The following is an 11,621-nucleotide window of genomic DNA, read 5'->3' as shown; positions in this document are numbered from 1 at the left end:
ATAAGGTGTGTGAGGGGGCACCTGGCTAGCTCAGTTGGTGGAGCATGCGACTCTTGATCCTGGGGTTGTGAGTTCAAGCCTCATATCGGGCATAGAGATTGCCTTTTTTGGTTTAAATTTAATTTAATTTTTATTTTTATTTTTTAAAGAGAGAGAGAACACACACACAGTGGCGGGGAGGGGCAGAGGGAGAGGGAGAATCTCCAGCAGGCTCCCCACTCAGCATGGAGTCCAATGCAGGGCTTGATCTCATGACCTTAAGATCACAACCCAAGGTGAAATCAACACCCAGATGCTCAACCAACTGAGCCACCCAGGTGCCCCCAAATGTTCATTTTTCATGAAGCATCACGTTAAAACAGAACACAGCTCTGCTCTTCTTGATCCCAGGCCGAGATTAACCACCTCGCCTGAGGGTGCTTCTGGTGACAGCAGGTGCCCAAATCCCAGCTTCATCCTGGGACAGTCTGGGAGCGTGGCTGTTTCTGGGGACCATGAGATGGCCCCCAAACGGTTATCCCAAATTCATCTTTTGTGGCCCTTCCTCCCATCTCATCAGTGGAGGATAAGGGGTGTCTGTAGGAACTTTGGCACTAGGCTTGGGAAGGTGAGTACTTCGCAATCTTACATTCTGTGATTTCTTATCAGAGACGCCTACAACCAAGATGGGCTAGCCACACCTGCTGGATTCAGACGGATCCAGTGCACAGATAGGGACTCAAGGATGAACAGAGCTGTCCCTGCCGTTTGGAGTTAACTCTAGTAGGGAGATAAACAATCACCCAACCAGTGGGGACCAGTCGGGGACAGGCTGAGCTGCTCTCCCAGCCATCCTGTCCTTACCTGCGTGTGTAACAGAGCAGAGGTGGGTCGTCTAAGGCTGGCCAGGTCAGCCAGTGACATCTTCTGTCTCGGGATGCACAGTGGATGTCCCTGGGGTTGTCATTTCCTGACAGTGGAAGACCAGGGGGAGGAGAGGCCAGGGCATAGCACACATCACTTCTGTTCTCCTTCAACTGTCCCTACGTGGTCAAGGGGCTTGCATCAGGAAGGCTGGGCCAGGACCCCAGCTGGGCTGGTAAAAGGAAGAAGGGAGAAAGGGTACAGGGTCACAACTCGTGGTCTTTACAAAATATAAATTTGCCAGTGTGACCAGCGTCTAAGAGAGAAGCACATATTGCTGGGAGAGCCAATACCAGGGGACTTTGATCTGGTCAGAGAGGTCTGAGAAGGCTCTCTAGGGCCGAGGATGAATAAGAGCAGAGCAGGTGGTAAGGAGGGAAGAGAACAGCACATGCAAAAGCCCTGTGGCAGCAGGGGACAAGGCCAATGCCGAGCTAGACGAGACCAGTCAGGGTGATGCTGACTGGAAGAATAAGAGGATAAAACTGAAGACACGGAAATGGGCACGATCACAAGGAGGCATGTCTTTATCCTAAAAGTGCCAGGCAGCCACGGGTAGGTTTTGAGGGAAGTCGCTAGCACACCTGTACATGCAAAGCTCGCTCCAGTTTATGTGCAGAATCCATTACGTAGTCTTTTCCAAACGTGTTGAATCAGAAGCAGCAGAAGGAAGCATAGACTCCCATCCATCGGGTGATTCTCAGGACAGGTTAAGTGGAGGACGTCCCGGATGAGAAAGAGGTCACTGCGAAGGAACCCGCAGAGTTGCTTTTTGCCTTCCGCAGTAGGCAGAATAAGATCCCCCGAAAGATGCTGACATCCTCTCCCCAGGACCCGTAAAGAGGTTACTTTGTATGGTGATAGGGACTTCACAGGTGTGACGTGAAGGTCCTCGACAGGGGAGATGATACGGCATATCCTGTTGGGTCCAGTGAAATCACAAGGGTCCTTATCAGAGGCAGGAGTGTCAGAGTCGGGAAGGACATGACCATGGGAGCACAGAACAGAGACACAGAGAGGTTTGAAGGTGCTGGTTTTCAAGACAGGGGCCACAAGCGACGAAAGCACGTGGCCGCTGGAGAGCGGAAAAGGCAAGGAAACAGATTCTCCTCCCGAACCTCCAGAAAGAACGCAGCCCTGCCAACGCCTTGATTTTAGGGTGTATGACCTCCAGGACTGGAAGGTCCTACATTTGTCTTGTTTTAGGCCACTCTATTTGTGGCAGTTTGTTACTGCGGCAAGACAGGAAAAATGCACCTGCTATCAGATTACCTAAGTTATTCATTTATTATGTTTGTTCATTTTTTAAAAAAATCTCTCTTCTGATAGATTGTACCCGACCAGGGTAGTATTTTTTGTCCCCCCCCCCCTTTACTAAGGTATCCCAAATACCTAAAACGGGCCTGGCAAATAGCAGGTGTTGAGTAAATGTTAACACATGGATAAGGGGATAGATGTAGAAAGTGAGGGAAAGAAAAGAGTAAAAGATGATAAATCGTGGGATTTATTGGCTGGGAATATCATGGTCATGTTCAGGCACAGAGGAAATAGAGGAGGAGCTACAGTTTAAGGAGACTTGAGGACATGAACATGGTACAGGGGTTCTGGGGGACACAGATAGGAAAATGTGAAGGGAAGTGGTTTCCTTTTGTTTTAGAAGGGACTGAGGCTTGGGGCCCCTGGCGGGCTCAGTCAGTAGAGGTAGTGACTCTTGGTCTCAGGGTTGTGAGTTTGAGCCCCATGTTTGGTGTAGAGATTACTTAAAAAAAAAAAAAAAGGAGACAAGGTTTATGGTTAAATAATTTGGGGGTACTTGGGAGCCCCAGTCGGTTAAGCATCTGACTCTTAGTTTGGCTCAGGTCATGATCTCAGGGATGTGGGATGGAGCCTCACACTGGGCTCCGTGCTGGGCGTGGAGCCTGCTTAAGATTTTCTCTCTCTCTCGGGGCGCCTGGGTGGCTTAGTGGATTAAAGCCTCTGCCTTCAGCTCAGGTCATGATCTCAGGGTCCTGGGATCCATCCCAGCATCGGGCTCTCTGCTCAGCAGGGAGCCTGCTTCCCTTCCTCTCTCTCTGCCTGCCTCTCTGCCTGCTTGTGATCTCTGTCTGTCAAATGAATAAATAAAATCTTAAAAAAAAAAAAAGATTTTCTCTCTCTCTCCCTCTGCCCCTTGCCACCCCCAACCCCAAGCACTCTCTCTCTCTAAAATAAATACATAAAATCTTTAAACAATAAGAATAATTTGCCTTAGGCTGTTTTAGCTCATGGGCTTTTAAATTTTTTTTTCATTTTATTTTATTTTATTTTTATTTAACCTGTCCCAAGGGCAAGGAGGGGGTGGGTTGGGCAGTCATTCTGGAAAGCCAGCAGAATGTGGATCAGGCAGCTATGGGCCCCAGGGTGGTTCAGTTTCCAGATCCTGAAGCTTCAGGATTGTGAGCCTTCCTGAGGTGATGAGTCACAATCTATTGTTCCCTCAGGCCCAATGTCACAGCAGAGTCCCTAACAGATATTTGCATCAGATGGTACCGGGTGTGTTGAGAAGCGCGACATAAGCCTCCATCCCCGATCCTGGGGCAGCTGGTAACTGCTGACCCAAAGGCTCCCCTCCTTTCACTTCTTGGGTCTCGTTCAACATGCATTGACTGCGTTCCTCTAGACCCCTGTCTGCCTGGGCCCTGGGCAATCGGAACCCCCGAATATACACAGTCTTGCCCCAAGAGGGTTTACGTCCTAGTTGGGAAGGCAGATGGTTCACGACGGTAAATAAAACACCAGCCGCTATGCACGGCAGCATACACGGTACAGTCCGAGGGCGGAGGATGGGTCACCGTGATTGAGGTGATCTAGCAAGACCCTGAGGAGCAACCGCTGCTCCGAATAGGTCTTCGAGGGACGAGAGCATGTGGAGGAGGAGGAGGAAGGGCTTCCACGGTGGAGGGCGGAGCGGCAACGGGCACGAGTCCTTGGACCCGCTCAAGGAACTTTGCCTCCGGTGCAGATACGAGGTTAGAGGCTGCCTGGGGATAAAGATGAGGCTCGGGTCCACGCACCACCTCCGGGGCTGCGCGGTAACCCGCGGAAAGCCACCCCGCCTCCACTTTTCCTATCAATCCCAGCTCAGCGCTCCAGCCCTCGCCCGGCGCTCGGGCTGTGGGAGCATAGAGGCGCAGAGCTAGAGCGTCAGCCTCCTCGGACGCAGACATTTTGGATCCTGGCAGAAAAGCTGGCCACGGCTGGGACCAACTATCAAATCAGGTCGCACCGCCCAAGAATGTGAGAGCAGAAGAGCTCCCGTGGGAGCGACAAAAGCAAGCGGCGGAGCGATTCGTGAGGCTTCCCCGAGCAGGACAAGCTTTAGAAGAGGCGCCCACCGCCCTGCCCTCATCTGAGATGGCGGCCCCGGGGACGCTCTAGCCCGCTTCTCGCCGAGTCCGAGAGGGGGCGGTGTCCTCGCCGCTGGCTCGGAGGTGGCTGATACGCCGGTCGCGGCGAGCGTGGGTTCCGCCCCAGCCCTTGGCGGCCTCGGGTGGGAGGACCGTGAGGGTCTCGGGCGTCTCCCCTGCGGTGCCTGGGGTCTCGGCGCCTTCCCCGGCCGGACCCCGTGCCTCGCGGCCGCCTCGGCCACAGCCGCCCCGGGCGCCGGCCGGCCGTAACCGCGCCTCGGGCCGGACGATGCCCAAGAAGCTGCTGCTGCTGCCCCCGCTCTCCGCGTCCTCGACCCTCCGCGCCCCGCGAGCCCGCCCCGCCGCCCGCCCGGCCATGAACGCCGCCCGCACCGGCTACCGAGTCTTCTCGGCCAACTCCACGGCCGCCTGCACCGAGCTGGCCAAGCGCATCACCGAGTAAGGGAGCGGGGGCGGGGCCCCGGCCGGGGTCGTCCCGGGCGCCCCTTCCTGCGCGTCGCCCTGCACCCGGGGCCGTCGAGCCGCGGGCCTGCGGGTTCTGGGCGGGACCGACCCTGCGGGTGGCCCTTCTGCGGCGGGGACGCGTTCCGCCGACTCTCTGACTGCTGCCCGCGCCGGCTTCCTTGCACCGCTCGCCCTCCCTCCCTCACCCCAGTCCCGCTTCCCGGGCCGGGGAAGGGGGAGGTTGTCATCACCCCCGGAGGGGACGCTTGGACGGGAGGGCTCCGAGTGCGGCTCCCTGCCCCACGGTAGAAGTTGACCTCGGAGACCGGTCGTCGCCACTCCCAGGTCTCGTCGGTGGGCCCGAGGCCCGCAGGTCCGGGAGCTGGGACACGCACGACCGGGCCTGGCGGCGCCAGGGGAACTGCCACACTTGGGGGGCGGCGGCACTAGAGGGGCGGCTGCAAGGCCTTGCAGGTGGAGGGTGTGGGATGCACCAAGGAAGCAGAGGTGGGAGGGAGGGCAGTGAGAACAGGCAGAGTTGTCGGAGTTAGTGGGAGAAGTAAGTCTAACTGTGTTTCCTAAGTCGACTTTAGATTCGATCATTTGAGGTCAAGTCTGCCTTTTCTTGTGTTTTTAACCCAAGGAAGCCTGCGATCTTAAGTGGCTGCTGGAGTCTGACAGCTCAGATGCCTTTTCGGTCTTGCCCCTTACTAGCTCTGTGGTGCTGGGCAAGAGACTTGATTTTGGTGAATTTCATTGGTGAGATAAGGACCGTGCTATCTGCGGGGCAGGAACATCCTAAGCATGAACAAAATAATGTAGATAAAGCATGTAGCAGAGCAGAGGCTCACAGTGGGCCTCTGAATAATACTTCTTTTCTAGCTGGCTCTGTTGGAGAGTCCCAGAGCTCTAATGTAAAGGAAGGGTCTTAGGAACCCTTTCCGGATAAACTTGGGACAAGCGTAAGATATAAAATGAATAGCTTGTTTTTCAACATTTGAAATCATTTTTGGGGTCACTTGGGTGGCTCAGTGGGTTAAGCCTCTGCCTTTGGCTCAGGTCATGATCTCAGGGTCCTCGGATAGAGCCCCGCATCGGCCTCTCTGCTCAGCGGGGAGCCTGCTTCCCTTTCTCTCTCTGCCTGCTTGGGATCTCTCTCTCTGTCCAAAAAAAAAAGTCATTTTTGTATTTAAACAATTTACATTAGCGTTTCTCTGGATTTTTCAGAGTTGATAAATAATTGTAAGAACCCGTTTTTAGATTCTAGATGGAAATGTGAGAGGGAAACTTTGGACATATTTTCTTAGTAAGACCTATGTTCTTTTCAGTTGGAGTTTTAAGTGAGATAAAAAGAGTAAATCCTTTTGCAATCTACTACCTAGTTTGTTTCTAATCCCTGATAAATGTCTGGCATTTGAGGCCAACTAAAATGCTAACTTCAAATATAAAGCTCATATTTGTTTATTTTGGGTCAGATTTTACCACAGTGACCTTGCTGAGGGAGGAGGGCACATTTAAAAGGTCAATGGTTTTGCTTTTTTATTTTTTTAAAAAATATTTTATTTATTTATTTGACAGACAGAGATCACAAGTAGGCAGAGAGGCAGGCAGAGAGAGAGGAGGAAGCAGGCTCCCTGCTGAGCAGAAAGCCCGATTCGGGGCTCGATCCCAGGACCCTGAGATTATGACCTGAGCCGAAGGCAGAGGCCTTAATCCACTGAGCCACCCAGGCGCCCCTGGTTTTGCTTTTTTAAATATTAGGTTCTTCCGTACCTTGTTCCAGAAATGTTTTTAAATTACTGTAAATAATATTTGTAAATACTTCCTTTATCTGTTTCATATCTGGAGTTTCCGAGTAAAATTTTGAAAGAAAGGCCTTTACCACTAGGCAAACTTTGAAAGCCCCTGAGGTTATATTTTATTTCCATGATTGCTTTTGAATCTGAACTTCCAAGCAAGGATTTTCAAACTTTTCTGGTTATGCACTTTAACCAATAAAAAGTTAGGTGGGTTACCTTCTCAGGATAAGTTACACATGTGTTAGAATTAACCTCCCGTATCCTTTTTCCAGCTTTAATTTAGAAACTTTTTGTTCATCTTATTTCATTTACTTTACCCATCTTTCACCTTTTTCTGGCTGGAGGTTTGTTTTGTTGTTTTTTTTTTATTTTTTTAATATATATATATATATTTTTTTTAAGATTTAATTTCTTTATTTGACAGACAGAGATCACAAGTAGGCAGAGAGGCAGGCTGAGAGAGAGGAGGAAGCAGGCTCCCTGCTGAGCAGAGAGCCCAATGCGGAACTCGATCCCAGTACCCTGGGATCATGACCTGAGCCGAAAGCAGAGGCTTTAACCCACTGAGCCACCCAGGTTCCCTGGAGGTTTGTTTTGTTTAAGTGAGCTCTGTACCCGGCATGGGGCTTGAACTCATGACCAGGAGATCAAGAGTTACATGCTCTACTGACTGAGCCAGCCAGGTACCCTAAGGAGTATTTTTTTTTTTTTTTTTTTTAGATTTTATTTTTATTTATTTGACGGAGAGCACAGGCAGAGGGAGAGAGAGAAGCAGACTCCCCACTGAACAGAGAGCCTGATGTGGGGCTCGATCCCACGACCCTGGGATCATGACCTGAGCTGAAGGCAGTTGCTTAGCCAACTGAGCCACGCAGGCACCCCAGGAGGTTTTTTTTCTTTTTTAATGTGGTAGAATATTCATAACATAAAATGTGCCATTTAACCATTTTTAAGTATATAATTTAGTGGCATTAAGTACCTGTACGGTGTTGTATATCTGTTACCGGGATCCATTTCCAGAACTTTCTCATCATGCCGAACAGAAACTCCATGTCCAACTAACTCCCAGTTCCTTCCCTCCCAGTCCCTGGTAATTTCTGTTCTACTTTCTGTATCTGAATTTGCCTATTCTAAGTACCTCTTATATATTTTTAAAGGTTTTATTTATTTATTTGACAGATCACAAGTAGGCAGAGAAGCAGGCAAAGTGAGAGAGGAGGAAGCAGGCTTCCCGCTGAGCAGAGAGCCCAATGTGGGGCTCGATCCCAGGACCCTGGGATCATGACCTGAGCCGAAGGCAGAGGCTCTAACCCACTGAGCCACCCAGGCGCCTCCTAAGTACCTCTTATAAATGGAATCATGCAACATTTGTCTTTTTGTGTCTGATCTTTTTACTTGGAATAATTTTTTCAGGGTTCATATTATACCGTGTATCAGAAGTTCATTCCACTTCTTTTTTAAGATTTTATTTATTTGTTAGAGAAAGAGAACATGAGTGCAAGCAGCGGGGGGGGGGGGGGGCCTGGCAGGCAAAGGGAGAAGGAGGAGCAGACTCCCTGCCGAGCAGGGAGCCCGATGTGGGACTCCGACTCCATCCCAGGACCCTTAACTGACTGAGCCACCCAGGCACCCCTCATTCCATTTCTTTCTTTTTTTTTTTTTTTAATTTTATTTATTTATTTTGACAGCAAGAGATCAGAAGTAGGCAGAGAGGCAGGCAGAGAGAGAAGGGGAAGCAGGCTCCCCTCTGAGCAGAGAGCCCGATGTGGGGCCTGATCCCATGACCCTGTGACCATGACCTGAGCTGAAGGCAGAGGCTTTAACCCACTGAGCCACCCAGGTGCCCCCCCATTCCATTTCCAAGGCTGACCGGAATAAGTTTATTTATTTATTTACTTATTTATGCTGTGCACACTATTTCTTAATTGTTTATCAAGAGAAATATTGCATACCCCAGCATTCATGTTTCATAGTTGGGGGACACAGGTCAGTGACAAACTTCCATGGAAAGAAATTTTTTGTGTTCCAACATCACTTTGTACTCTGAAAGATCCCATCCTCCTTCATCTCAAAACCTGTCACGGAATCGTATTTCTTTGGAGATCTGCACATGTCTCCTTTCTTGGTTTAGCCACAGCAGACTTGAGGGAGAGCTGCAACCTGCCGGGGTACAAGAATGTCCAACCTCGGAAATGGCAGACGGTGGGCCAGAAGGCCTTGCCACTGACGTGCCGTCAGAGCCCTGAAAGCCCCCGTTGTCCTCAGTCCCTGCGTCCTTGACCACTGCTCCACTGCATAGCTGGCGGGAGTATTTCTAAGCAGATCTACCCTACATCATAGTGTTTCACTCATCAAGGGGTAGTGCTAGCTGATTTAAAAAAAAACCTACCACAGGGGTGCGTGGCTGGCTCAGTCCGGGGATCATGCAGCTCTTGACCTCCAGGGCATGAGTTCAAGCCCTGCATTGGGTGTTAGAGCTCACCTAAAAATAAAATCTTTCAAAACAAAACAAAAACCTTTGGGACGCCTGCGTGGCTCAGTTGGTTAAGTGGCTGCCTTCGGCTCAGGTCATGATCCCAGCGTCCTGGGACCGAGTCCCACATCGGGCTCCTTGCTCCGCAGGGAGCCTGCTTCTCCCTCTGCCTCTGCCTGTGCTCTCTCTCTCTCTCTCTCTGACAAATAAATAAATAAAATCTTTAAAAAAAAAAAAACAAAACAAAAACCTTTGATGCTGTTAATTCCTTAATATCATTTTTTTTAAGATTTTATTTTATTTATTTGACAGACAAGATCACAAGTAGGCAGAGAGGGGGAAGCAGGCTCCCCGCAGAGCAGAGAGCCTGATGCGGGGCTCAATCCCAGGACCCCAGGATCCTGACCTGAGCTGAAGGCAGAGGCTTTAACCCACTGAGCTACCCAGGCGCCGCCCCTCCTTAATATCATTTAGTATCGGGTCCTTGTTTGTAGTTCCCTCACTATCTCAAAAATGGCTTCTCACACTTGGTTTTGGGTTTTTTTGTTTTTTTTTGGTTTTTTTTCCTCACACTTGATTCTAATCCAAACAAGATTCACACTGCGTTTGGTTAATGGCACAGAAGTCCATATGCTGTTGACAACTGGGGCCTCTATCTCTGGCTTGTGGTTTTGGAACTAGTGCTGATAACCACGGGTTTGGGAAAGATTTTGCAAGACCGTTAACAATTCAGAAAACAATGAACTGGACAGGGCACTTTGGCCGCGGACCGGGGTAGAGCAGTGTGTCACAATAGGGGGGGCCCTTGGAGCCGTGGAGGGCTAGCGGATGTGTAGTCCTTACTGCGTTTAACTTTCTGAACTTTGTGTTTGTGGGAAAGAATGCGGGTCTGGTTATTTCAGCCTTTTAAATATTACCCGTATGAACTGGAGGATTGTTTTTTTGACGAACATTTTTAATTGCCTTTTCCCCCCACATAGGCGCCTCGGTGCTGAATTGGGCAAATCTGTGGTCTATCAAGAGACCAATGGAGGTGAGCGAAAATAATATCTTACACATCCTTTGTTCTCTGTGTTTACTCAATACACGTGCATTTAAAAGGCAGGTGTTACCTGCAACACAAGCATTTTTCTCTTTAATGTCAGGTGTAAGTCCTTAAGCTCTGCTTCGCTCCTAGTCTTGATTTCTTTCTTTGTTCTCTTTCTTAGTCTCCTTCCCCTTTTCCCAAGATAGTGCAAATGTCCTGTCATTTTACAATGAAGAAAGGAGAGATGTAGACCGTGTGTTTTTTCTTCTGTATTGGGCTACACTTGATGAATACCTTTTACATTTACTTGTGTTGTTTAGTCAAACGGCATCAAGAGCCATCTGGTACCAGGTAGTAATGACTTATTGGAAAACCATCTCTGAGTTCTTTCATCAGCAAATTTTTCTCTCAGGTCTCTTGTAGACTCTCCTCCTGGGTTGATAACCCATTTTTGCTGCCATCTGCATTTCTGTGGATAATTGTAACATTAAACGATAATGCTGGAAAGCCCTCTGTCGATGGCCATTGTCCTAGGAATGCTGCATCATCAGTGTCCCCAGTGGGGCCCCATACTTCAGACTATAATGCCCTGCGAAGACAAGTTAATATAAAATAATTCGGAGCTATTTTTGCACAGTTGACAGCCTCGGTTTATGACCCTGTGCTTTTTTCTTTCTAGGGTAGAACTGCCTATGATAAATTACTAAGACTTAATGATGTTCAGGGATCTAAAAAAAGGTATTTGAAAAGGGAAAGGTAATTTAATGGATGGTTTAGTGGAGATCACTTGCACCCAGGATGTTATAAGTTCCATGCCTGTTATAATTAACCCCCAGATATCCTTCAGCCAGCTTCCATACTTAGTACCTTTTTTTTTAATGTTTTATTTATTTAAGTAACCTCTACACCATGCAGGGTTCGAACTCATGACCCCAAGGTCAAGCATCCCACGCTCCTCTGACTGAGTCAGCCAGGCGCTCCCCTACTTAGTAACTTTTCACTTGGTGACAGAATTCACCCTTTATCTCCTGCCAAGACAGGAGACATTGGTATTTGAAAACCTAAAGGTGGGGGCACCTGGGTGGCTCAGTGCATCAAGAGTCCGACTCTTGGTTCCAGCTCCGGTCGGGATCTCAGGGCGGTGAGATTTGGCCCCGAGTCTGTGTGCGGGGTCTGCTTGAGACTCTCTCTCCCTCTGCCCCTCCCCTCTCAAATCTTTAAAAACAAAAAACCCCTAAAGGTGAATGCAGATAGGTGAGCTCATCTGTTTAGCAATAACGATCTTAATTTATGGTGATGGCGTTTGGGAATCCTGAAAATAAGCCCTAGAGGAGGAGAAGATGGTTTAATGAAGACCCTTTTCAGGTTGCCTGGTGGCTTGGTCACTTAAGCCTCCCACTCTTGGTTTTGGCTCAGGTTGTGCTCTCAGGGTCCTGGGGTTGAGCCCTCCCTCAGGCTCCCCGCTCAGCTGTGGGTCTGCTTGAAATTCTCTCTCTCTCTCTCTCTCTCTCTGAAATAAATAATCTTTAAAACATCTTTTAAAAAAAATGCAGACCTTTTTCTCCATC

General features: G+C 49.4%; 1 protein-coding gene across 2 annotated transcripts in view; it reads left to right on the top strand.

The window, feature by feature from the left end:
• The first annotated feature begins 4,345 nt into the window (after positions 1-4,345).
• The window catches only part of PRPSAP1 (phosphoribosyl pyrophosphate synthetase associated protein 1), a 28,713-nt gene continuing 21,437 nt past the window's right edge, over positions 4,346-11,621 (top strand). The window contains exons 1-2 of one of the 2 annotated variants that reach the window (XM_080826727.1): positions 4,346-4,748; positions 10,007-10,059. In XM_080826727.1, coding sequence (XP_080682853.1) covers positions 4,579-4,748; positions 10,007-10,059 — 223 coding nt within the window. In that variant the 5' untranslated portion in view covers positions 4,346-4,578. The remainder of the gene's footprint in view (positions 4,749-10,006; positions 10,060-11,621) is intronic. The other variant, XM_080826726.1, reaches the window with a different exon arrangement.

Source organism: Martes martes (genome assembly GCF_963455335.1).
Source record: "Martes martes genome assembly, chromosome: 16".
Taxonomy (NCBI): domain Eukaryota; kingdom Metazoa; phylum Chordata; class Mammalia; order Carnivora; family Mustelidae; genus Martes; species Martes martes.
The sequence above is the reverse complement of the archived record's forward strand: the minus strand, read 5'-3'. Positions and strand labels throughout refer to the sequence as shown.